This window comes from Uloborus diversus, chromosome 8 (genome assembly GCF_026930045.1).
Source record: "Uloborus diversus isolate 005 chromosome 8, Udiv.v.3.1, whole genome shotgun sequence".
Taxonomy (NCBI): domain Eukaryota; kingdom Metazoa; phylum Arthropoda; class Arachnida; order Araneae; family Uloboridae; genus Uloborus; species Uloborus diversus.
In genome coordinates, this window is record NC_072738.1 from 104630909 (window position 1) to 104658437 (window position 27529).

General features: G+C 35.2%; 2 protein-coding genes across 4 annotated transcripts in view; both read left to right on the forward strand.

Annotated features, from left to right (window-relative positions):
- LOC129228054 (rab3 GTPase-activating protein catalytic subunit-like) overlaps positions 1-6395 on the forward strand; it is a 388943-nt gene extending 382548 nt beyond the window's left edge. Inside the window, exons 23-25 of the mRNA XM_054862687.1 lie at positions 565-653; positions 1134-1454; positions 3850-6395. Coding sequence (XP_054718662.1) covers positions 565-653; positions 1134-1454; positions 3850-4089 — 650 coding nt within the window. The 3' untranslated portion in view covers positions 4090-6395. The remainder of the gene's footprint in view (positions 1-564; positions 654-1133; positions 1455-3849) is intronic.
- A 3053-nt stretch (positions 6396-9448) lies between these two features.
- The window catches only part of LOC129228095 (mesoderm posterior protein 1-like), a 72677-nt gene continuing 54596 nt past the window's right edge, over positions 9449-27529 (forward strand). For 2 of the 3 annotated variants that reach the window (XM_054862732.1, XM_054862733.1), the window contains exons 1-2: positions 9449-10061; positions 22891-23059. In XM_054862732.1, coding sequence (XP_054718707.1) covers positions 9575-10061; positions 22891-23059 — 656 coding nt within the window. In that variant the 5' untranslated portion in view covers positions 9449-9574. Of the gene's footprint in view, positions 10062-14604; positions 14699-22890; positions 23060-27529 lie in introns of those variants that run through there. The other variant, XM_054862735.1, reaches the window with a different exon arrangement.

Consider the following 27529-nt stretch of genomic DNA (forward strand, 5'->3'; position numbering starts at 1 on the left):
GCAGCGGTTTAATGTGTTACGAAGTAGCATGTGTACCTCGCAAGACCACCTGTAGTTTAGGGTAAATTATCTTTTACGATTGAAGCATTGACAAAAAAAAACGTAATTTTTCATATAATAACTGTTATTGCAGAATACAAGTAACGTTAGCACAGATATGTGCCCTATCTTTCTGTTACAGATACAGCACATACTTCCAGCAATTCTTGTTCCCAGTGAAACAAGCACAAGTATCATATTAACTATAGCATATAGCCTGCGCAATACCTTTTCATGTAAACGTTGTGAAGATTCATTTTATCAGTAACTCATTTCTTTAATTTTTACTCTTAATCTTTATTGAGTTGAATTTTACAGATATCGAATTGAATATGATTAATCTTTTCCCATATTCTAACAGCAAGATTTCTATTTTGTTTACATCGCTTTAAGAAGTGCTTACCCTTTAAGAATGTGTTACAGAATTTCTACTCTGAAAATAGTCTTTGGTTGTACATTTCTTACTTTAATGCTCGCATCTTTGCCAATGAATTTTTAATTTTGAAAATTTTGTTTATTTTACAGACGATTGTCCTCAGTCTCTGCCTGTAAAACTGGAAGAAACTGCCATGAAGGCTTCAAAAGTAATGAGACACCCTGAGCCAAAGTATGATGTAAGTAAATAAGCTTATCTTTTTAAACGAAACTACGTTTTTGAAAGTCTGTAGTTGTCAAATTGTGCTATTGAAAGATTTCCTGCTGGTTTATTCGTTGGGACAGCAAATTGTTTTCCACGTCCGGCGGAGACATTCCAATAGAATTTAAAACATGCAAAAAATTATTTTTTTATTTATTCAGCTAAAATATGCACTATGCACATGCCATTTCTCATTCACAAGCATAAAAATAAGTCATTTACCGTAACCTTTTAGTAAAATTTTAAATTAGCCAAAAATCAACTTAGTTTAAATGCGCGTGAAAAATGTTCTCGCCACAACGCTGCCTGTGATTAAAATTTTAACGAAGTCTATGGGGAAATTTCCCACGGAGGTCAAAATCAGCCTCATGCAGCAATCAGTTGTTTCTCTATTGCATATATTTAGACAACTACAGAATAAATTACCACATTTTGATATCTTGACATTTATTTTCAGAGTGTCTTGAGATGTTTGTACCAAGCAGAAGTCATCGTAGCTCAAATCCATTCCGTCAGCACGAAGTTTGGTCTGATCTGCAATGTTGACGACATGCAAGATGATGTCAACGACGAAGTGTCTTCTCCCCCATCTCAAGAGCACTTCACAAAGTTTTCCCGTCGTAAATCAAGCTTGAAGGGCAACGAAAAGTTTTCCGAACAACAAGAGATTCGCAAGTTCGTACTGAATCTTCTGGACAACTACGAAGTGGATGTTCCAGGCGCGGGCAAAGGAACTGTGGGAAAACGGATTCGGCATCTATTTGCTGAAGCTCAAAGGGTAAGATCTCTGTTACGTTAATCTTCAGGATAGTATTGCTTAATGCCGCTGCACGGACTTGCGGTTAAATTTTGGATCAAATTTTTCATTGTTGGAAAGCTAGAGTTACCAGATCAAAATTTTCGACATCGCCGAATCTCTCCAAATAGATGGAAAGTTTAAATGAAGCATCCCAGTTGCGAAATTTCTTTCAGCAATCTGCAGTGTAGATTAGAAACCAAAAAAAATAGTCTGCAAGATTAACTGACAAAGATTAATCATACAGGGTGCGGCAAAAAATGCCAACTTGATTTTGTAGTATAATTTTATCAAATAAAGAAATTTCAACAAATTGAACAGTTAATGACAATAACATGAACCTTTGGTCATAATATATTCAGCTTGTTTCAAAGTGGCCTCCTCCGGCGGCGATACACAGGTCCAGACGTGACTTGAAATTTTCAGCGCTGAGCCGCAGGTTCTCCGGCGACAATCGAACTCATTCCCGACGCGGCGACTGCTTCAGCGTCTCCAAACTTTTGCGGGACTAAGCACAGGCCCTGGCCGCCCATTTCATTGACGAGTTGAAGTCTGGAAAATGAGTCTTGTACCATTTTTGCGTAATTTTGCCTTGTGAGTCGGCGCCGAGTCCTGTTGAAACGTTTAATTTGCATCGGCGAAGTGCTGTTGAGCCCAGAGAAGCACAACAGCCTCAGGAATGTCGCGACGGTAGACTTCTTGGTTTATTTTCACCCCTCGATCCACGAAAACGAGTGGGGTCTTACCGCTGGAGGAGATTCCGCCCTCAAATCATTACCGAAGAGGGTTTTTGACGGTGTCCGACGACGGCTGGAAGTGCCCGTAGCCTCTGTGGACCAGATACGGTCATTTTGGTGGTTGTGTGCTTACTCGACGATGAACAGCTTCTCGTCAGTGAGGAGGATTCGCTCCCATCGTTGAGCAGCGGCCCGACGCTTGAGTTTTAGTGGCATCTTTGCAGCCGTACGCGTTTGTTATCGTTTGTGGCGCTGAACTTTCTGGAGCTTGTACTCCTTGAGGTTGAGCACCTCTTTCGCCATTCGGTGGATAGATCGATCGCTGATACCGGTCTCAGGAGCGATTTTTCTCAGAAAAACTCGGAGTTCGCTGCTTTCGTTTCTTGATGATCTTGCGGTAGGCGAACGTGTTGTAGGTCTGCTTTCTGCCACTTCCTGAACGGCGGCTATCGTGGCCAAGTTCTTTGTATCGTTTGATTGCTTCAGACACGACGTCCTTTCCAACACCGAGCAAAGGAACAATCTCACATTGACGTTTTCCTTGCCGAAACAGTTCCAAAATTGCAACACGTTTGGTTGACATTCAACAAAGAAAAGCATGTCAATTAATCGATAGAAACATGACAAATGACTGGCACAGAAAAATACAGAGAATTTAATAGTAAAAGAATCATGTGGCTGCACTTAAAAATGCTCGCGTAAAAACTCATACAAAAGTTTCCTTTTTTTTGCCGCACCCTGTAAAATCTTAGTCGGCACGGAGATGTGCTAAAAAAATAATATGTTTATACAAGTACTTGCTATTTATGGTTTATATCCCAGAAAGTGCGGGACCAATCTTCATTCGCTGAAATTAAAAAAAAAAAAATTCCTTTAGAATTTTAGGTTATTTTTCCCCCTCCCCCAGCTAAGAAATGTTCTGCAGACTTTCTAAAGGATCTTTGACGCGCTGTTTGCTACCGGGTCAAACATTTTGCTGCCAATACCGAACTTTTCGCAAAGTGTTTTTTTTTTTTTTTTTTTTCAGTTTTTCATTGCTATTTTATTTAATACTTAGGTAGGCCAACAACCTAACAGCTGGATAGTTTTCAAACGGTTCACTAAACGGTTTAAAACAAAATAGGAAAAGTTGTTCTGACTCATATCTTTGTGCAGATAGATAATTGTTTTTTCCTTTTCTTGGAGATACCTACTTTTGCAGCTATAACGCTTCAAATGCCATCGATAATGACCTTCCACCATACTGGATTTCGCTTATTTCCATTTTATTCGTTGCGAATCTATAAAGGAGAAAATAAGGGTTTTAGAACGTAGACAAGTTTTTGGGTTCCAGAGGACCTAGAGCAACGTTAAGTTTAAAAAATTCAAGTTTTGTACAAAAGGAGAAGGAAAAAAATGCATATTTAAAAAAATTAAAAGTTCCGTTCCTCTAATAATTGCTCGCTGTGAATGGGTAATATCGCCAATAGGCGGTTTCATGCCTGAAAAGGCAATCACGCTTACACGCGCTATGCCCCCTAAATGGCAGATGTACCTATCTGTCTGGTTAGCCACTGGTCGACTGGCAGCGTTATGCGAACGTAACCTATGAAATAATCTCAGTGTAAATTAAAAAGTGTAATTAAATGTTTCATTCGCAGGCATCGCACCTGATTTTGGATGAAAAACCTTTAGCTGCACCTTCCACCCCAACTGAATCCGGTTCGCACCATCCAACGATATCCGAGTTCCCATCTCCTTCAGGGAAAGAATTCATTTTGAGGACTTCAATGTCTCGACCACCAGGGTGCACTGCGACTCCTCAACGGATGTATTGCGTCATCACAAGGGAAGAATTCCGATTGGCTGGAGCTTTTAGTGAAGATACTACTTTTCTGTGAAAAAATCTCCGAGTGAAAAAACATCGAAGCACTTTTTGTATTTCATTAAAATTTTTATTATGATATTCATGATCTGACCCTTGAACGTATGTAAATATAAAAAAATGACTCACCAGGAACATTGTTAATAGTAATTTTCCTTCCATAATGGCTACAGCGGTAACCAGTTATGTAAACCACTAATTTTCACTTTCTATTTTACAATTGAACTTCTTGAACTTTTAAACATATTAGTTGATGCTTCCATCCTAGTTCATAATTTAATTTCAGAATTTCACCATTGATTGAACGTTACCTTCCCAATTTGATTTGTTAATTTTACCTTTAGTTGAACGCAACCTTCCCAATTTAACTTTTAAATTTTATTTTGACTGAGCGCTATCTTCCTAATATAATTTCGGAATTTCACTGTTGGTTAAACGTACCTTTCTTTCCTCATTTCTGTGCCTCAAAGCTCGCGCGCTTATAATAATGGTGAAGAATTATAAAAGATTCATTTTATGTAATTACATTGTTATGGCTCAATGCAGAATGAAATTATATACACAGAGCAGTAATAACCTTAAAATCAACATTTTTTGATTTACTTGAGTCAGACCCTGAATTACAGATTTGATTTCGGAACTTCCCCATTGGTTGAACGCTGCTTTCTCAATTTAACTTTGAAATTTCACCATTGGTTGAACGCTGCTTTCCTAATTCAACTTTGAAATTTCCCCATTGGTGGAACGCTGCTTTCCTAATTCAACTTTGAAATTTTACTATTGGTTAAACTCCATCTTCCTCCTTTAATATTGGAATGTCACTTCTTCCGTTTTCAAATTTTGTACTCTATTGTTTCGAAAATTCTTTTCAATCGAAACTGTAAGTTAAGGAGAAAATATTTTAAAATTATTGTATTTTTCGGCAGCATTTTAAATATTAAATATTTTGGTGTAAAAAGGTATCTGAAAAGCAATGAAAGATTTATATGTTGCAAAGAACAAAAACGGTATGCATGGAAGAATTTATGAATTTTATATTTTCTTGCTGGTAACCTTAATTAGCATATTTTTATAAGCTAATTAAATTTTAAAAAATATTTGTTGATAATTATCAATAAAACAGAAAAATAAATTTAACTAATGATACAATGTAAGTAAACCATGAGAACAAACAGCTGCTTTCTTTTCATAGCCGGTGCAATTTTAACCTAACATATGATAAATGCAAAATAACTTAAATTAAACAGAATAAGAGTTTTTATACAACTCATATACGTCAACAATTTGAAATATATTCAATTTATTCATTGTGTAAGTTAGGCATGGATGATTCAAACGTGCTAAGAAAATTTTTACTTTGAAATACAGTATTTTTCTAAAGTTATGCAGAACTAAGATGAACTAAATCAAATTAGCAAACAATTTAAAAATTAAGGAACAAGAAAAAAAATTCGAAAAAAAAATAGCGATGTGTAAAAATCTATGAATTTTATTGTGATGGAATAAGATTAAAATCAACTAAGGAATTTAATTGAAAATACCAGAAAAAGCATAAAGATTGTTGATTTCATAATTATTCTTGTGAAGTTTTTGTCTAGAGTTTAAGAAAATGTTTGAGTGTAATGGAGTAGCCTAACAAACAAAATTGATTTTCCTATTATTTCGTAAAAAATAAATAAATCACGTTTGGAAACATTTTGGTATAAATGCTTTTTAATATGCGTTTTTTAGAATATTTAACACAGGATATGCCATAACTTTTTTTATGCAATTAGTTAAATAAGTATGAGTTCAACTTAACTCGACAATAACAATTCCCACTTTCGTTTTACTTACCAAGAAAAATAAAGTTTCTCAAGATCAAGCTTTTTCTTAACAGGACCCGAGGCATAGTAATTTTTTCTGCACAAATACACAATAGAACATTAAATCTTCAGTATAGTAAGTAAAATAACCTTTTTTTTAAAAATAATATGTTTGATTGAGATAACTCTTTTTATGCTTGATTAATTGTGTCGTACTATTTGAAGTGTGATCAATGGATGAAGAATATGCTTAATTAAATACCAAATGATTTTTTATGTAAGAAATATAGACTAAAAATACCAGCTACAAAGATGTTTAATAAACAAATATAGGACTCTTTAAATATCTTTTTGAATAGTTCTAGAAAAGAAAAAGGTTTCACTTTCGAACTATTAACTTCTTATAGTCTGGTAAAGGAAGTATATAAGACTATTTTTCGAACTTAACTACGTTCTGAAGGTTGAAGTTAATGTGTAGGTTGCTTTGTTCTTTTGGGTACATTCATATTTATTTAATGATATGCATTTGTATTGATGAAAAATAGAAATATATTTTGTTACATGGTGTTGAGATCTTTTCTGTTTTCTTCAAAATACCAACACAAATTGTGTGTCGAAAAAATGTCATAATGTGCGATTTTTAAAGTATTTTTATAAAGGTAACTTCTTTTATTGAAACAAGGTTTTGGTGGACTAAATATCGTCGCTTCAAAGCAACAGTAAGATATCTTAGTTTTATTTCCAGGATTAGATGTCTTACTGTTGCTCTGAGGCGACGATATGAAGAAAAAGTTTTCATTTCAAATTTATGTTTTAAATTTATATCGTTATACTACAATTTTTAAAAGAAAAGTCACTATGGTCTTTGCTTTAAAACGCTTGTCTGGGAACTTTTAGTTTCCTTACAAACGTTTAGAGTTTTATTTTTAGTTTTATACCATCCTCGTTCCTTTCGGGAAGGAATACCTTTTATTAAGCAATCCAAAATGTCTTCCAAACAGACATTTAAATATGTGATTTATTGCGTTGTTTTTTATGAAATTCGCAATTTTTTACAATTTCTCTGTTGATTTTTTTAAAATCATTTCTTTTATATTCGCAACTCCAACGAACTATAGGGGGCACTGCAGTCACTGTCTAATGGCGGAATTAAAAACTAAAACAAACGCATGTGGTAACGAAGAAAATGCTAAAAGTGTTGTGATTTTTGTTGTTATGTATGATTTTTTCGCTCTATTCATTTGAAAAGATTTTTCAAAGTCTTTTGGTTATTCTGACCCCATACAGAAAGAGATTAGAAACCAAAAAGTATTACGAAAGTAAACAATTAATGCAGAACACACAGTAAGTTGTTCTGAAGCAGCCATTTTCACGATGTTGAATTCGGAATTCATAAATTTTTGGTTCGCTTCGAACGGCATTTTCATTTTGTACCGTTTTTTCTATACATTAGTACATATTAAGTTCAGTTTCGTGACATTTCCGGCATTTGTTGACATTTTTGTCACATAGTGCACATACGTGGCAGACTGTCAAGAGTAACGTTTAACACTAGATAATTTATTTCTATGACTATATGATTGGATATCAAAAGAAATCATGCATTTAATTCATTCGTCATGGAAATGATTTACCTGATATGCGAAATCTTGTCAAGATACATTATTCTTTCACACAATTTTAAAACCATAACCCTATAAACAGATTTTTGGCGAACTTTTATTTTTTATTGTTCAAATTCTTAACGTTCTTTCTGGATTTTTCAGTCTATTCTGCGATAAATATTTTCAAGAAAATTTATTTGCATACTGTCTATTTCAGTAGGATACTGTAGTAACAAAGGTTATTTAAATCATTTATGTGGAATTAGGTTAAGGAAAAGTGTCCAGTCAATGTTGTTAAGTTCGTTTTTTTTTCCATCGAATTGAAAAACTGATATTTATTCAAATTCACTCAGAACAAAATATATAAAATGTGTACTCACAGTTTATATATGGTGGTAGTTTTCTTTTCAGTTGATTGACCATTATTTCTTTTTACTTATCGAATTCTGTAATCTTACTATCATTTTATTCCACTCATGATAAAAATTAAAAATGGTTTAACTAAAAACGCGAAATCTCGCCAAGGCTACTTTGCTCGCACAATTCCAAAACTATAACCCTAAACAAATTTGGCGAAACCTTTCAGCTGAGAATAAAAGGAATAAAGTAAATTCTTTCTCGGTTAAACATTTTTCATTTTGTTCTACGATAATAAATTCAAGAAAATATTTTGCATACTGTCCATTCCAACTAAATGCTGCTGTAAAATATGATTAGTTAAATTAATTTAAGATTAAAAAAAACTCATATTCTTACAAATTCATACAAAACAATAAAAAATTTTACCTGGTATAACGTTATCCAATTTTGTTAATCCAGAGTTTTCTTGTTTACGCTTCCACCATTTAATACTTTTTTTGAAAGAAATAAGGAAAACTAACATTATTTTGAGAAGCTCGAGAATACTACTAAGGGACGAATTAATTTCTGTTGTTGAAGGCGTTCTTAGACATGTTGAATGCGTTACTCAGAACAAACTGACCGCGTTTACGTCAACAGATACACGTGGAGCGCAACGTGGCAATGTTTTAGTTGCATTCGCAGTTTTATAAACCACCGCAAGGTAGCGTATTCGAGCGCTGGAGTTCCGAATTAAGTTCATGTTTTTTTAATAACTGAAAAAAAGTACTAAATATTTTTTTAATATTTTCTTCAATACATTGATTCATTTTGTAAAAATGTCTAAATGCATTTTGTTTTAAAAAGAGAAACTTGCTAAGAGCGATTATTTTTTTCTCAAGTCGTTTTCCGATTTCAATAAAACTAAAAAAATTGCTAACGCTAGTAAAAATTAGTAAATTTTTAAGCAAAAAAAACTATTATCCCCTCCCCCCCCCCCCCCGCACATTATCTACGCTTATAAAATCTTAATCGTCGTCATAATATAGTCTGTAATATTACAATCAAATTTTACATTCAAATGCTGAACAAATCAAATGCGTATTGAAGATTTAAATTGTAAAGGCTTTAAAAAAGTAATGCATTCTTCAAACTATTTTGAGTCTTCAAATTGTTTTGTGTGGAAAATGTGTGGAAAACCTTTAGTTCTGTTCTAAATGTTAAACATTTCCCGAAAAAAGTCTGCACTTTTCCTTGTTGAAAGTTTCATGTTGGCAATAGATTAATAATGGGGAAATTAAAAAGACCCCGCCGGTTTGTTAATTAAAGGACATAAAGCACCAAACGCAGATGTATTGATGCTTATTATTTCTTTTCAACCAATCGTGAAGCCAAGAGCTAAATTTTTACTGTCGGTGATGTAAACAGGAAAACAACCATCCAATGGCGTTCTGTTAGCTTTGATAGGTAGGCGTAGTAACTTTTATTTTCGTTTCGATATGATTATTCTAAATGAGGTAAAAAATGAAAGAAACAAACTTCTACAGTTGTGTTTTGTATCTGGAAAATATAAAAACCCTTTTTTTATGCAGTTCGGAGAAATATTTTTCTTGTTCGATATTTTATGTTTCACATTTGATAAAATTCTTAGAGAACAAATAAGAGTTTGATTTGTATTTGTTGCCATCAGTTTTTTTAGAAAAACTCGTCTTACTTTCTTATTTCATGATATATCGAGCATAAATAAAACAATATGGAAGAAATAGAAAATAGTGAAATAAATACTATGTCCAATCAGGATATCTTATCATTAGTTTGTAACGAAAATTCCCTCGGTAAAATGGCTATCATCGGCAATTCAATGGAAGATTCTGAAAAAATTGATTCGGAATTACAACCAGAAGATTCAAGTGTTTTCACTCAAACTGCGTGGCATAGTAACGGAACGGATCAACTACAAGTTCCACTCTGCGAAATTCAGAACTCTCAGGAAAATTCAATTCACTACGATACCTATAATTCTTATTTTGGCAGCAGTGGTGGGGCAACTTTCACTGAGCTTCGAACACCAATTGTTGTTCCAAGTTATAATTTTTATGATGCGCCTTCGTCATCTTCTGCTCCGTTCTTGAACGTTCCATGTTATGGGAATTCGGCTAGAAGTAGATCTTCAGTTTCTAAAAATTTTAAAACAAGAAAAGATGCATTTGTATTCCGGAGAAGATCTATCAAAGCAAAAGGTTGGTGGCGATTTTCGATTTTTAATATTTTGTTGCTGAAACTAATTTTTAATTAATTTATGCCAAAATCTTAAAATATTGATTTTTATTTTTCAAATCAGAAAAAGAAATAAATCGTTTGTGCTGAAACATCCATTAGGATTTTTTTTTTTTTTTTTTTAAATTATGTTTGTCAAGTGAAATGGCCATCTGAAAGATCTTATACTCCTGTGTCTTATGCTTTCCACTATTCGCTCATAGAAAAATTTCTATAGGAAAGCTCCTATCTGAACTGCTTGCACTGAATAAATTATCAAGCGAAATAAAAAAGAGTTTCTGTGTAAAATGGGGTAAACAAAACGTAACTATCTCAAGAAATCAAACAGCGCTACAAAAGCTATACCTCAGGGGAGGGGACATCTTTATTTGCTTCAATAGCCGCTTATTCATCTTAGTAACCCTTTCATTTATCGATTTTAGAATCCTTTGTATCAATCTCATCTTTAATTCTCCTTTCTTTGATCCTATTTTTCCGTTAAAGTAAAATAAAAAAGAAGAAAAAAAAAACATCATGGCTTCATGATTTTTAATTTTTAATATGCATCTTAAAAGTATCGCTAAAAACAAAAGGAAGTCAAAAATAAATAAAGGAATGAAATAAGATAAATAAATACCTTTGTGCTGAACTGTTAAGTAACGTAAAGTAACAACGTCTAAAAAGCACAAATTCGCAGATTACTGCAGACATATGTTTCGGCGTTTCAAGGAACGCCTTTTTGTCGGATGTCTTTTCATCCATAAGCTCACTACGTTTTGCATTGATTAAGGCGTTCCCTGAAACGCCGAAACATATGTCTGCAGTAATCTGCGAATTTGTGCTTTTTAGACGTTGTTACTTTGCGTTACTTTAAAGGAATGAAATATTCGATATTAAAATTAATTAAATATCGAAAAATCAAAAATACGAAAATCGCGTTTTGAGATGAGAAAAATGTGTTTGTCGGTCTGTTTGTTTGCTACATAAAATAAAATTTGAATTTTGCTTAAAATTAATTAGTTGATCAAAGTTTTAAGCCATTAGGTAAAATTGATTAACGAATTTTTTTATTTACAATTAATGAAACTTTAATAATTGCCAGTTTATAATACAAGAACTGAGAAAAGAGACGGAGACCCATCAGGAGGGGGAGGGGTCCGGACCCCATGGGCCTTCCCATCTCTCCCCTACATCCTTGAAACATCAGTGGCCTGGCAACTAACATGCAAGTTCTACAGGGGGATCCAAAGGTCACGTATCACATTAGAAAAGATTTTGTTTTTAAAATCACAGTAGCTTTAACTGCAAATTTTTTGCCTTGTTTTCAACACTTTTTTTTTCAGAATACGCTATTTTTATTTCCATTTTCCTTGCGCACTAACACTTTCATTAGCTTTTAGTTTTGTATTGCTGTCAACGTAGTTTTTTGTCAGGATGAAAAAAAAGTTGCCGAATGCGAAGATTTTCTATTTTAGAAATCTGGATTTTCGGTGAATAACAGTATTCTTTACTAATAATAAAGCTCTAAGTTTGTCTGGATATCAAGATATCTGTCCGTTTCTCTGTCGGGATGTCTCTCTGTGTCATATCGCCTAAACCGTTCGGCCGTTTTCCACGAAATTGTGCACAGAATTAAGTTTGTAGCATGGGGATGTGCACCTCGAAGCGATTTTTCGAAAACTCCATTTGGTTCTTTTTCTATTACGGTTTTAAGAACATTTTATTGAGCAGATTATCAAACCATGGATGAGTATCTTACCAAATTGTCATAATGTGAAACCGTAACATGAACGAGCAAATTAACATAGCAAATTGGCTGGAAATTCATCATCCATGATTTGTAAATATACAGGCGAACCTAATGACCTTGTAATTTTCTACTACGGGCAAAGCTGTGCGAGTACCACTAGTCTTCAATAAAGAACACAGAACCAAGTTTTTCAATGCAATCTCCATCAATGAATGACTTTGTCCGTTGACAATAGCTAAAGCATTAACTTAATTTTAAGCTTTCAGTTCTTAAAAAAGAACAAGATAAACTTAAATTCCAACTGGCTTCAGAGCTCGTTATAAGCCCATATAATTAGAGATCCTAATTCTCTTTGGAAGGGAAATTTAACATTTTGCAAATCACGATTTCCATATCGTGTTTCCATATAGTAAAAATGAGCGTCCATTACTTGATACCACTTTCAGTTTATAGAAAGTGAGATATTAATCGGAGGAATGTTGTCTGAAGTGTTTTTCGAAAGGTTTCAACAGTAACACCAAATGAATAAATATATTGAACAATAATGCTCAGGAATGAAACTTTTTTTGGTCTTGGCGAAAAAACAACTTGATCTGTGAACAAAAAACCGGTGTCAGTGTCAGTGCGCATGGAAAATGAGAAAAAAAAAAGGCGCCTCATTTCGAACAATATAATATTGCTAGCCAGCCAAACAATTTGCACTTAAAATTAATAGTATTTTTAAAATAAAATATTTCATTACGGGTTGCATGACTTTTGGATCACCCTGTATTTTCATATTTCAAATATTCGGTACGATGCACACAACAGAAAAAGTTTTCAGTATTTCCCCCACAAGTTAAATTTATTTTCCATTCAAACGCAGTAGTTTAGTGGGAACTTTTCATGAAAAGGATATCCCTTATAACAAATGCATACCTACATCCTTATATATAACAGCGAATGATCGAGTAACGCTCCTGACGTCATCCACAATGAAACTCGTGCAACGGCATGATGATTTGATAATATTTTTTTGGTAATGTTTAACATGCAGGAAAATGCTTTTATTTTGACAAGAATGAATTGGATCCGGTAACTTAATTGTTTTACTGGTAAGATTGTGTCATTTTAGGAGAGTGAAGAAAAGAAAAAGTGATCGACAATGAACATGATCTACTGCAATTTAGGGTTAATCCACTGGAGTTAGGGTTAAAATTTGAACTATCAAAATACCACCAAGCAGGCAATTACTAAGCAATTTTCACCCGTCATACTTTAACGGGCAATTTTCTAGTATACAGATATCATGTATTCGTGTGATTGTACGCACATACGAATTGTTTTACACTTTAATTTTTCTTGAGGGTGACTCATAAAAAACTCTATCCCCCCCCCCTACCCCCTGCCCTCTGAGTAAGACTGGCACCACGCTTGGCGGTAAAAAAGAAATTTAAACGTTATTTTCCAAAAACCCTGAACGACACACGGTTCAGTTAATTCGAAACTTTAGCTTCATTTTAAAATTTGCCTGTTGTTTTTATATCTTCAAACGTGAAAATCTGTTATTATATAAAAATTTTCTGCGAGTCTATGATGTTTCAAGGGTTCAAACTTCGTTTATAGGTCAGTATAACTTTGATTTAACGATTTCCTTAATTTAAGGATACATTTCACTGGTCCGGATTTGAATGTATTGACTGTCTGTGCTCCTCGATTTAAGGGGGAAAGCAGTTTAAACGGGTCAAAAAATCAATTTTTTAATGTCATAAAATATAAGTAGAACTATTCAAGAATATGTTGCCGAAATTCAATTCTAAATTCCGTTTAGTTTCAATGCTATGAGGACTTTAAAAAGTGTGAAGAATCAAAAATATTCACAGCAGTTTTTTTTTTTTTCAAACGCGTTTTTCTCAAAACGACTTTTTTTCAACTGGTGTGCAGTCCAGCACAAAACGTTATAGACCAATCGTTCTGAAATTTTGTGTGAATATTCTTTATTCAATTACACTCAACATGAACCTAATTCTGGGATCGTTATTAGTAAAAATATTAGTTATTAGTAGATAGATTAGTAGTAGATTATTAGTAAAAATATTTTTTAATGCGAAAAAGATGAACAAGAATGGTAGAAAAACGTGAATTTTGTGATCAAGCACCTCAAGAGCATTAAATGTTTTATTTTTTTTTTATCCAGAATTAGCTTCAAATTCTGATTAAATATGTTGATAACGATAAAAAAAAAACTATAATGCTAACAGATAAAATTTGTGGCTTCAGGAAATGCACACCAGCAACAAGCTCTGATGATGGCGACCATCCATGGACATCAGCCTCTAATTCTTTTGTTTCTGCCAGAAATGGCTTGAAAACATTACAAAGTGTACTTCAAAACATCAATGAGATATTCTTCAAGTTTGAACAAATTCTGATTATTCCTTTCCTGTTGAAAAAAATCACGAAAAACACTAAAATTTCTGCCTCCTAAACTGGTTTCCCCCCAAATGATAACTTCTTCCAGTTCCTTCATTAAATCGGGTTATATTGTAGTTGAAAATCTAATTACTTTCACACAAGTAGTATTCCCAGCAGTGTCGCTGTATAGCACTATGTCAAACACTAATTATCGTTACACACCTTTTCCCCATAAAAAAATGCGAAAGTTCATTTACCGAAAAGTACTCTGGCATCTAAAACACCTGGTGACGCAGGTGTGCGAAGTTATACCGTTTGCATCTAAATACTCATCCAAATCATTAAAACACTGTACAAAGGATTCATCAAATCATATACCACTGCTGCCACGCTTCATTAACAAAAATTGACAATTTTATTTTTCATGATTTTATCATAAACGTTCTTCTGGATTCATGGTTCATTGGAAATGCATCGGTAAATTTGCATCTTGATTTCTTTTACTTTATTATTGTAAAAAGTGAACATCGAAAGAGTGTACTATGATTAAATTCAAATATTGTTATGAAATTAATGAATCTTATTTAGTCAAAGATGTTATCACTTTTAGATTTTTCCCTAGTGCTGTTTAAAGTATACAGTTAATTCATTCTTGTTTCTTTTCTTGTCTGGTATGTTATTATCGTATACTTCGCTGTAGAATTGTAGAAAACATCGCGCTAGTTCAGAAATCGTTGTTGATGATGTTTTTTTTTTTAATCTGCACTGTCATTTATTTGTGAGATTATGGATATGACAGTTCAACAGTCTCAAGTTCTTCAAGTTTCAAATTATTGGCTCAGTTTTGTAGTTATGTTTTCAGTAGCGTTAACAAGATTAATTTATATTTTATAACTAGTTGTACCCGCACGGCTTTGCCCGTAGTTGAAAATTAAAAGGTCATTCCGTTCGCCTGTATATTTACAAATAATGGATGCAGAAATTTCTCGCCAATTGGCTATGTTTATTCGCTCTCCCATTACACGTCATGATAATTTCGGAATTTACCCGTCCATCTTATGATAATTTTTCTCCAGAAAAGGTTCTTAAAATTGGAATAGAAAAGGAATAACATCGAATTTTCAAAAAATCGCTTCGAGGTGCACACCCCCATGCTACAAACTAATTTTGTGCCAAATTTCATGAAAATCGGCCGAACGGTCTAGACGATATGCGCGTCACAGACATCCAGACAGAGATACTTTCCGCTTTATTATTAGTAAAGATAAAGACAATCATTAAAACATACTTTTCAGAAAAGAGAGAGAGAGATAACATTTATTCATTCTTATTTGTTTGAGCCAAAACAAATTTTAAGCTGATTTTTTTTCTTTGTTTTACCCCCCACCCCCTCACACACACACAAAAAAAACATGTTTTATTCTATGTCGGGGGAGAGGCAAAAAGAAAAGCCGGGCATTTTGGGGTACAAAACCAGAAGTTTGGGGAACATTGAAAATTTTTTGGTTTTGAAACCCATTTTTCTTACTATATTTTTTCAAAAATAGGTTATGCTGTAGAATTCCGAAAACTCGGCCCAATGTAGACCGAAAAATGGCCGAATTTGAAAATGCCGGGTCATTGAGAATGCACACACAACAATTTTTTCGTGCGGTACTGTTTCGTCCTGAAACAATGTGACCGAGTTTTCCGGTTTCAACCGGGTTATCGGAAGCCGAGTTTTCGGGCTCTACTGCATAGGATTTTCTCTAGGTGGTCGATTCTTTTCCCTCAAGGCTGGTTCCACTCAGGGTCGGACTGGGTCCTCAAAAAGGCGTGTACCCCAATTTTTCTGAAGGCGCATGCCAATGGAGGGGGGGAGGGGATCGCGAAAAGGATATAGACGATAATTTTAGGGGAGAGATCAGTGGCGGATCCAAACGATCCTGTTGGGAGGGGTGATTGAGTAATTTATTAAGGGGGGAGGGGGAACTAATGAAAATAAAATTTTTTAAAAAGTTTAAGAAATGAAGCATGTTTTTCTTTTTTTTTTTTTTTCGAATAATGTGCTTCGTTTAAAGAGTTTGAATAAAAGTTATAAGTGTTTCGAGTATCACACACACAAGAATAAAAAGTTAAAAAAAGAGTTTCTACTAATATTTTAGATCTATTATCTAAATTAAACCCTTTAACTTTTGATTCGTTTGAAATCTCGTGAAGTTTTTTTTTCAGTTGTTATTCATGTCCTAAATTGTACTTTTCTCCTTATAAAAGAAAGGTTGCAGCACCAAAATGGCTTCTCTTTTTACCAGTTTACGTACCAAACATAATGAAATACTAAAATTGTATTTGTAAGTAAAATTTGAAGATAGTTTTGGATTTGTTTGCTGTTTGAGTTTTGTTTAAAATTCGCGCAAAAGAAGGAGTGTTTGCAGGCTTTCTCCCGAAAATTTTTGTTCGGAATGCATTTTTAGACTATTTGGAGGTTAACAAGTGGAAGGGAGGTTTGGGGTTCCCGTTCTGGATTTTTTTTGAAATTTAATGGTACATTTTCGAAAACACAATTATTTGCTATCTTTGTGTTCTTGAAGGGAAAGATGAGAGACATGAGTTCTCCAAAGTCGTTCAAAAACGCAGTTTTAGTATTGCTAAAAACCAGGGGGTTCGGGGCTTTACCCCGGAAAAAATTTTGGAATTGAAGTCCCAAAAACGCAATTGTAGGCCATCTGTGATGACATAGCAAAAGACATGGGGTTCAGAACTTTTAAAAATGTAGGAGTTCCAAAAACGCTGTTTTAGACGATCTTTGAATGATGTTGAAAGATGAGGAAAGAAAGACGTGGGGGCTCTGCTCCGGAAGTTTTTTGAAATTGAAGCCTTAAAAACGCAGTTGTAAGCGATCTTTTATGACGTAGCGGAAAGGAACGGGGTTTGCAACTTTCCATCGGAAATTGTTGAAAATTGGAGCTTTTGAATACGATGGTTAGCCATCTTCGGTAGCGTAAAGTGAAGGGACGGAGTCAGGAGAAAACCGTCAAATTTTCAATATTGAAACTTCAAAAACATAATGTTAGTTGGTCTTCATTGACGTTAGGAGAAGGACTCGAGATCGAGGGCTCTCCCCTGGAATTTTTTCGAAATTGAAGTTCTAAAAACGTACTTAAAAGCCCTCATTAGCGACATTTTCGAAAAAGTTTTCTATTCCGGCGATTTTTTCGAAACGGAAGCTCCAAAAATTCAAAAGTTTTGACAATCTTCGATGGCATTGGAGAGAGGGGGTCAAGGAACTCTCCCCGGCAAAATATTTGGAATTAAAGTCATAAAAATACAGTTGTAGACGATTTTTTGTGATGTGTTGGGGGTGGGGGGAGAGAGAGTTTGGTGACCTTTTCCCGGAATTTTTTTTAACAATTTTAGACGATTTTTGTTTATTTGGGAGAGGGGAGATTTTGTGGACTTCCCATTGAAATTGTAAAAACTTGACTGTAGGTCATCTCTGTTAACTTTTAGGTAAAGGCACGTTTCACTAGTTTTTTCAATCAAGTGCCAAAAACGGCAATTTACAAAAAATAATGAATAAGTACATTCGAAATTTCTGAAGTCGCCCAGTGGTTTGATTTCGCATCTTCTAAGTGATTTTTTTTTCACTAGGCGACATTGATGTCAAGTGGTCATTATGTTATAAAATGCGCACTGCTACATATCTATACGAAATTCAACTTTTCCACTATTAAATTTACCAAAAATAAGTGTAGAAAAACTCACTGACAAACGCCTAGACAACTGTATTCAAACGGCAACCACTTCCGACTCTACCAACAATAATGAACTCGTTCACGTAATTCAAAAATGCAGTTAGACTAATTTCGATGATGTTAGAAGATAAAGAGAGAAGGTCTAGTGGCCTCCCCCCAGCTCCAGAATTTTTTTTTGATTTTAATCCTAAAACGCTATTGCCGTCCATCTTTAATGACGTTAGGGGAAAAAATGCGATTCGAAACTTTCTTCCAGAACGTTTTCGAAATCGAAGTTCCAGAATAGGCAGTCTTTTTGATTGAAGATACGAAGGTCTCTTCCCTTTTCTTTTTTTTGAAATAAGAGTCTTAAAAACGCTCTTGTTCGTCATCTTTGGAAACATTACGGGAAGAGAGGGGATGGGATAGAAGGAACTTTTCCCGGCAATTTTGCGAAATTGAAACTCAAAAGACGAAAAATTTTAGACGATAACATTAGGGAAAGCGGGTTCGGAGGAAAATTTTCGAAACTTCAAAAGGGGAAGATATGAGAGCTTTCGAATCAATTAGAAAACTTTCGTTCTGAATTTGCAAGACAAGGTTTTATTTTGTTTTTTAGCAAAGGCGTTTGCTGAAAAAAAGTTTGCTGAAAAAATTTCATCTTAAAAAGGAGGAAGGGCGCACCTGCCCTCGGGCAGGTTGGCAGGCGGGCCAGTCCGAGCCTGGTTCCACTACAATTGAATAAAAGCTGAAAGTATATTTGTCGATGGGGCTTTTTTGTGTTCAAAACATAGCACACATTTGTTGTTGCCCGAAATAAGTACGATCTCGACATATATCAACAATCTTTGCAAGATAGCCGAAACTCAATACGGACTAGGTTTTCGAGAGAAATTTTAACCGTAGCTTTAAGATCTTGCTTTTATTTGAATAAACATTTATCAAAGATTGAATGAAAAAATTTTGAAATTGTGTATGGGTATTATTAGTTTTAACTTCTTTAGATCCAAGAAAAAAAAATCAGTTCAAAAATTGTTATCGAGTGGCACGCTAATAACTTAAAAACTAAAAAAATACTCGAAAGTATTTGACTTTTTTCTGGTGGGGGGGGGGGAGTTAGAGGGAAGGTTAAAAAATGATATGCTTTCATTTGAACTTGAAAAAGGTACACGTAAATAAAACCTGTGCATGAAATTTTCATGGCTTGCTTTCAAGTTAGAAACTTTCCAAAATAAAACACTTTAATGCAAAAAAAAAGGAGGAAAATAACTTAACGTTTAACCTTACAAGGAGGACCAGCTTTGTGCTGCTAATAATTCTGCAGCTGCTAATAATTTTGTTTGTGAATAACCTTTAAAAAATGTATCCTATGCTGTCATTGACGTTACGATAATGAAATTAGAACGTGTTCAATGCACTAGTTAAAAATAATTTTTAAGCGAAAGAATATTACTTACGATTTTTTTTTCTTTAATGTCTCCGATTGGGTACATCTGTAATGATGAGGTTAAAAGCATTTTATGCAGTTATTGTGTTATTGTGGAATAAATCTCATGTTTCAGTTCCAGTTAATTACTGGAATTAGCTCGAATAACGTAAAAAGTAATTCAAATAAAGATATGGTATTAGGACACGATTACTGCTATTTTTACTTTTTTGTTTTGCGTTACAGCCAGTGACGGATCTACATTTTTTTTTTCGAACCAGGGCTTTTTCATATCTTTCTTCAAGTTTTATATTTAGTTTCAACTACACCCCCCCCACACACACACACAGAAAAGGGGTGAATTTGCTAGCTTGCTCTTCCCCTCCTCCCTCCCTTTTAGATTCGACAGAGGTTACCAATTAGGCTTATCATGCGTTCGAGATCAGTCCATACCGTCTTGTTTTTTAGTGTTGTCCTTGTTTGTAAAAATTGTCTTGGGGGGGTTTTCAAGGATTTTAAAGCCAGGGAACGATTTTGCTTGTAAATGTTAACCTTATTGCTTTTGTATTACACACCAGTATTCCCATGTCATGTCTTTGCAGTGATTGCAGTGAAATATGTCCTGTCTTTGCACAAAACGTCTGCTCCAATTGGGAGTTTTTTCAATGGTGGGAACATACTGTTTGACCATCAATGAGATAGAAAAGCGGACATCTGGTTTTCAGAAGGAAACGGACAAATGTACAACTTTTCAGGGAAGCCCGTTTTGCCTTCGCAGATTTGTGTTAGCTTTTAAATTAAGCAGAGTCTCATTGAAATAAAAGAAATACGCGCTTTTTTTTTTTTCCTCCCTCATTCAGATGGGCTGGTCCTAAAGCTGACTGCTTGTCAATTCCATGCCAAACGTGGGCAGACAGTGTTTGAACTGCTGAATGGGGGGAAAAAATGATTCCGAACTTTCATATTGTGAATTTTATGATGAAAGTTTTCTACAAAAAATCCTCCTTTTCAAAAAAAATGAAATGAATTCAGCGAAAAGTACAACCAAGTAAATTGACAGGACGCTAAGGCTTCCAAATAATGTCAACATATAATTATAGTTGTAATTTTAGGAAAACCAGCTAGAGTTTTAAAACAGAACAACAGTATAAGAAAATTCCGTAACGTCGCAGATAATTTCCGGGTTACGATTCGGGATTTCAAGGGTTTCACCAGTTACCTGTGAAAAACTAATACTGTTTTGCGGAAAGTTTTCTGCATCATTGAACTTTTAAATATCTTATTAGTACAAACCAATGAAAGTTGCAATTCAATCGATTCATGAAGGATGATAGCGAAATACTTGTCGCATTTTGTGTTGCAAAAAAACTATCTTGCATTTACATCAATAAAGGAGACTTTTATACCAATTTTTGTGTAAAAAGTTTCAAAGGGGCTGTCCATAAATGATGGCACATCAAGGTCGCCCATATGCAAAATTTTAAAGGGGGGGGGAGCTCAGATATTTTCCCCATCGTTTAGCAGGTTATTTTCCCCATAGAAACTGATTTTAGTACATATTAGAGTTATTAAAATTTGACATTTTTATCAACTTATTCATTAATGGCTGGAAAAGAAATGTTTTTACATTTTTGCAAAGAAAAACGTACTAAAAGCAAGGAAGTTCTAATTTTAGGAAATTCTAGGAAGGGAGGGGGAGGTTGAGTCCCCACTTGCCCCCCTTCATATGGCCGCCCTTGTAGCACACTTCTTTTCAACATTTTTGACACCCCTCCCTCCTGTTATCACAATACGTCACACTTCACCTTACCCCTTCCCCTCGACTTGTCACACTTTATACTAAATATATTTTTATTCAAAAAAAAAAAAAAAAAGATTAATGTACCACTTTTTGTACCACTTCCCCCTAGTCACAAACTGTCACACTTTCACGAACCTCCTCCCCCTCAACGCGTGACATCAGTTGCGGGGGACCCAAAATGATGACACGCGTCGTAATTTTCGCGTCTTGAAACTTATTGGCAAATTAAGTAAATCAACAAGAAGTTCTGTCTAGAACTAGACGAGCCTACTTTCCCGTATACCCATACTACTTTCTAGTACCTGATCAATATTCTCAAAAATAGCTAAAATCGCAAATTGTTTAAAACATATTTTTAAAATACTTTAAGCTGATTTCTAGGAATAAAATATTCCTCACTCATCTAAAAAAATTAGATATGTAAAAAAAAAACATCAAATAAAATAGCAGCAACTTTTAAACAAAGCAGCTAATACACATTTTTCCATTTAAAAAAATCTACAACAGCTTTCAAAACGAAAAAATAATAATTAAAATTAATAAGCTCATTAAAATAAATACATTATATCAAAAAAAAAATCGTTTCTTTTATCCCCTGTTGCCAAAAACATTTTTTGAATGAATTAATGCACTTACCAAAAAAAAAGAAAAACAATAAAATGTCAACTTGAAATAATTTTCATTGTCAAAAAAAAAAAAAAAAAAAAATCGTCTGTGCATATCTTTATGTAGAAACATAAATGACTTCAAGTTTATTCCCCGAAAACTAAATACCTAAATTAAAACTTTAGCGTGAAAATAAAAAAAAAGTCATATCAACAATAATTATTTCGCAGTTAAAACCATATCTGTGGAGTCGGAGTCAGAGTCAATCTCATTTTGAGATAAAGGAGTCGGAGTCGAATATCCGAGAATCGAACTCAGTCATTTGTCCTCCGTATATAAATTTTTGCCAAAGCTACGAAGTCAGAGTCGAAGTCGGGGAGTCGGAGTCCGATTAATTGTCGGGCACAGGAGTCGGAGTCGGAGTCAGGTACCCCTAAATTCTCAGAGTCGGAGTCTGAAGTTTGGCGCCAAGAGCTATTTCCAACAAAATTTGTTTGAAGTAAACCCGCCTTCAAGTACGGAATCTACATTGACTTTCAGTTTCCCCGTAGGCGCTAATATTAAGAAATTTGAACTGTTCAAAATTGAACGAAAAATTGTTCAAATCAAAAAGATATTTTATATACAAGTTTTTTATCAAAAGCTTTTTCCTACGAAGTTTGTTTGAAGCAAATTCGCCTCACAGTTCGGAATTGCCTTCAATTTCCCCGTAGGCGCTAATGTTAAGTTTTTTTGAACTGTTCAAAATTGAACAAAAAATAGTTCAAATAAAAAAGTGAAATATGGGAAGGAGATGTCCTTGCCGAGATCTTTCGAACAAAAAAAAGTTTGTTCGAATCGGACTATTCATTCAAAAGTTATTAAAGGGGGGGACAGACCGACAGACCGACCAACAGACATTTTTCCCCATCTCAATACCCTACTTTCCAATTTTTAATTTTTCGATATTTATTTAATTATTTTATTTATTTTTGACTTTTTTTGTTTTTCGCGATATTTTTAAGATGCATTAAGCCTTCTTTCATGCTTTTTTCTTCTTTTTCTGACTTTTACTGGGAAAGTAGGCTAAAAACGACGGTCAAATTCAGAAAATGACGTAATTCTTATGTGACGTTTTTTGCAGAACGCCGCCGGTGCCCTAGCGGCATGACGCGCGAAGAGCAGAAGAAGAGTGCTTGCGACCGCGAGCGCTGCCGAATGAGGGACATGAACAAGGCCTTCGACCTGCTCAGGCAGAAGCTGCCTTGCTGCAAGCCGGCCGGCAAGAAGCTCTCCAAAATAGAAGCTCTCAGGTACGAAGAACACGTTGCAATTGTGCATATCATTTTATTTACTTTATTTATTCATACAGAAAGGGGCCTCCGTGGCTCTGTGGTTGAATCTTCGTCTTCTACCGGAGGTCGTGGGTTCGATTCCCGCCCCCTACCATGGGGGCCATTTCCTTCTCTTGTGCTGTAAATCTTTCCTGTGTGTGTCCGGAGGCAAGGCACCTTGTATGCAGTCCTCTATGTGTATGAAACTGTGTAGTTTCTGTATAAATAAAAAAAATATTTAAACATAAGCTAAAAAGCTTCACATACATAGAGGATTGCGTGCAAAAATCTTTGCCTCCTGACTAGAGGAAAGATTTACAACACAAGAGATTTAAATAACACCCAGTACTCTAGTGGGAATCGAACCCACGACCAGGGGCGTGCACAGAAATTTTGGGGCTCGTTACAAATGATTTTTACGGGGGCCCCCTCCACATTGTTTACCTCAACATCCCTACAGATATTTCAAACCATATTTTAAAAATTTCGGGCCCCCCCTTCAAGCTCGGGCTCGGGCCAACAGGCTTCCCTTCGCACCTCCCCCCCCCCCCCCTCCGTGCAAGCATCTGCCTCCGACTTAGAAGATGAAGTTTCTGCCACGGAGGCCCCAGACACATTATTTTAAGGGCGAATTTTGTCATTCAGTTATTTTCTCAAACTACCACTGAATAATCAAATTGCTACCTGAAGGTATAGTACTGCTCCAGTATTATTCAGTTTTTAAACTTTTATTTTAACCTCGCATTCCCTCCGTGTTTACTTATTCAGGCGCGGATCCAGGATTCGGCTCAGGAGGGGGCACTTTTTTTTTCAATTCCGGCGCCCCCACACACCTGGCGCCCCCCCCCCCCTCCACCCCACCAAATGAATTCGCAAAGAGAAAAATCAACATTTTTTGTTTGTTATCCACATTTTCTATACTTTTGAACATTCAACTATTCTCCCGCTAGGGAAAAAAAATATTTAGTAAAAATGCATTGCTACTGGAAGCGAAAAATAATTTAAACAAACTAATGTAGGACATAATAGGATTTTATAGTGGAGTTATCACAACGGGTGACACCTAGGACGTTAATTTTTGGCGCCCCCCCCCCCCCCTCACTCACCCCATCAAGAAAAAAATACAACAAGGTATTGTGATTTATTATTGCAATAAAAGTAATTGATGCGCATAACCTTTTCAGTGTAAACAATTGTTTTAGTATAGCCTTAAATAACAAAATGCAAAAATGTAAGCACGAATGCAAGGGAGAGGCGATGGGGATGATAATTTGAGGGACTGTGCACCTGCCATAAACGCAATTTCAGTCGATCTTCGATGAAGTTAGCGGAAGGAGGATGGGGATTCTTCAAAAAATGTTTAAAAATTATAGTCTTAAAAACGCGATTGCATTCCATCTGAAGTTAAAAGAAGAGTAGGTGCACTACTTGAAAGTAGTTTTTTTTTCCGTTTGAAAGGGGGGGAGGGAGGGGGAGCACTTTAAAAAAATTCTCTCAGACATATGGTATATATGTAATATATAACAGACATACAAAAACTAACAGGACCGTTGGGAGGTCAAAACTGGGAGATGATCTTTGGTAATATTAAAGAAAGCAAATGTTCGGGGCCCTCCCCAGAATTTTTTTGAAATTTGTCTTAAAAACGTAATTATAGACTGCATTTGTGCATGTTAAAGAAAGAACTGGGGTTTAGGAAATGTCATGGATGCAAATAGAATATTATCAAACGGTAAAAAAGCCGTAGAATGCCAAGAATTATTGAACTACTAGAATATCGATTATTTGAGTCGATTTACCACCCTCAACCAATGTTTCAAAATTGAAGCTCCAGAAAGAAATGCCTTTGGTTAGCCAAGCTGGGTGAGTGCCAGTAAGTCGGCATTAAACCGGTTGGGATGGAATGCCACGCTAGCGACCTCATACGCCACTAGGCGTTAAGTGAATCAAGTCAAGTAAAAAACGAAATTTTTGACAATCTGAAGATATTGAGGAGAGGGGAGTTCCAATGGCGACTCTCTTCTGGAAGTTTTTCGACATTGAAGTCCTTAAAACAAAAGTTTTTAGACTTTCTTCAATGATATTAGAGGGAAAAATTCAGAGATTCATACCCTTAAAACTAGCAAAATTGTAGCTTTAAAAACACAAAAAAACACAATTTTCGACATTCTTTATTGATATTAGAGGGACGGATTTCAAAGGCCCCGCCCCAGGAATTTTTCGAAATTGAACTCTTAAAAATGCGGTTGTAGGCTATATTTGATAAGGTTAAGGGGCTGGTAATTTTTCGAAATTGAAAATTCAAAATCGCTACTTAGACGATTTTTGGTGTTGTTAGATGGCGGGGTGTTCGGGGCTCTTCCTCCTGGAATAATCTTTACAAAATTAAAGACCAGGAAACAAAATTTGAGACTATCTGTAATAATTTTCGATGGGGGGGGGAGGAGGGATGAACTTTGCGCACAGCATTCTTATTTTCAGAAACGAGGTGGAACAAATTGGCTGACCAAGAATCTGCAACTCTTAAAGGTTTTTAATTTAAAAATTTCTTTTTAAAATAATGAAGGTTTTTTTTCCTAACATTTCTTTTCCTTGTTAAAATAACTTTTCTATCCCTATGACATGTTCCTTTCTTCCTTTCAATAAGAAAGCATGCTTCTGAAGAAAAAACATCAACTCAGCATTCAGGGGTAGGTACGGGTCCTGTGGACCCCTCCTCTGGTTGCGAAACATGGGACCATTTTTTAATCAAAAATACCCTCGGGAGGAGGTTTTTGATGAAGTGGATTTTTTTTAATCAAAAATACCTTTTGAAGGTGGTTTTTTGCTCAAACTACTGTACTTGAATTGGCATTTATTTTAAACCCAATGGCTCGGGGTGTTTTCACCTCCAAACCCCCTACGTCCAGATATTTTTCAAAACTTAAGTCATAAAAACGCTATTGTAAACTATCTTTCGTAATGTGGAAGGAAGGAATGAGGTTTATGTGTATTTTTTTTTTTTGAAAAAGTTTCATGAACGCAATTTCAGACGATCTTCGATGATGCTTCGCAAAGAGAGGTTAGGAGGCTCTCCCTTAGAAATTTTGTCGAAATTAAAATTCTAAAGACGTAATTGTAGTATCTCTTTGATAACATTAGGCGTTAGTGGAAGGGTTTGGATTTGGAACTTTCACGCGAACATTTTTCGAAATAGAAGTTTCAAAAACGCAATTTTTGACGATCTTCGGTGATGGCAGAGAGGGGAGAGGTTCGCCCCTTCCCTCGGACATTTTTGAAAACTAAAATCATAAATAAAAAACACAATCGCAAGCCAGCTTTAACGATAAACGAAGAAATGGAATTCTGAAATTCTCTCCCGAAAATTTTTAGAAATTGAAGTCAATAATGGAATTTTTGACGCTCTTCGATGATGTTAGGAGGATTAGAGTCCCTATATAGAAGCTACGCTTTTATATAGGGACTCTAAGGAGGATAAAGAAGGGCCGCCCCTCTAGGAGGACCTCCCCCGCAGTTTTTTATTACGGAATGTTAAAAAATGCAATTTTAGATGATCTTCGATAATTGTAGGGAAAAGGGGTGGGGGGGGGGCAGAGTTCTCAAGCAGAAATGTTTCAGAATTGAAGACCTTAACCTGTCTTATTAACATGTGCAACGAGGATACGTAGTAAAGGTTGAATGATTAAAATCAATCCGCTCCTCACTTGAAAAATTTCTGTATCCGCTGTTGAGAGCGGGCAATTCTCATGATATTGCGCCCCTAAGCAGACGCAGACGCTCCCTACTCCTCACTGGTTAAAGAACGGTTAATGACGTAAAAAAAAAAATAAATAAATGTCTTTCTTTTGCACCCAGTTCCAAAACTTCCCCTAAATTTAGAGGGACACTCATAAAATGCAGATATTGCGCCCCCTAGGGAGCGCGGGCGCCCCACAGATTGAGAATCAGTAAATGAACCAAATAAATTTTCCAAACGTCTCTCTTTCTTTTGTTCCCAATTCCAAAACTTTCCTAGTAGATTTATAGGGAAACTCATAAGTTGCAGATATTGCGCCACCCGGGGGGCGCTGAGAACCGGTGAAAGAACCAAATAAATTTTTAAAATATCTTTCTTTCTTTTGTACCAAATTCCAAAACTCCCTCCCCCCCCTAAATTTAGAGTGAAAATTAAAAAGTTGCGAATAGTGCGCCCCCTAGAGGAGCGCGGAAGCGACTCGCTTCCCACAGGTTGAGAACCGGTGAATGAGACAAATTTTCCAAGTATCTTTCTTTCTTTTGTACCTAATTCCAAAACTTCCTCCCTAAATTTCAAAGGAAAACTCATTAGTTGCGGATATTGCTCCCCACAGATTGAGAACTGGTGAATGAACCAAATAACTTTTCTGAATGTCTTTCTTCTATACCCAATTTCAAAACTTTTCCGCTAAATTTGGAGGGACATTTTTTAAG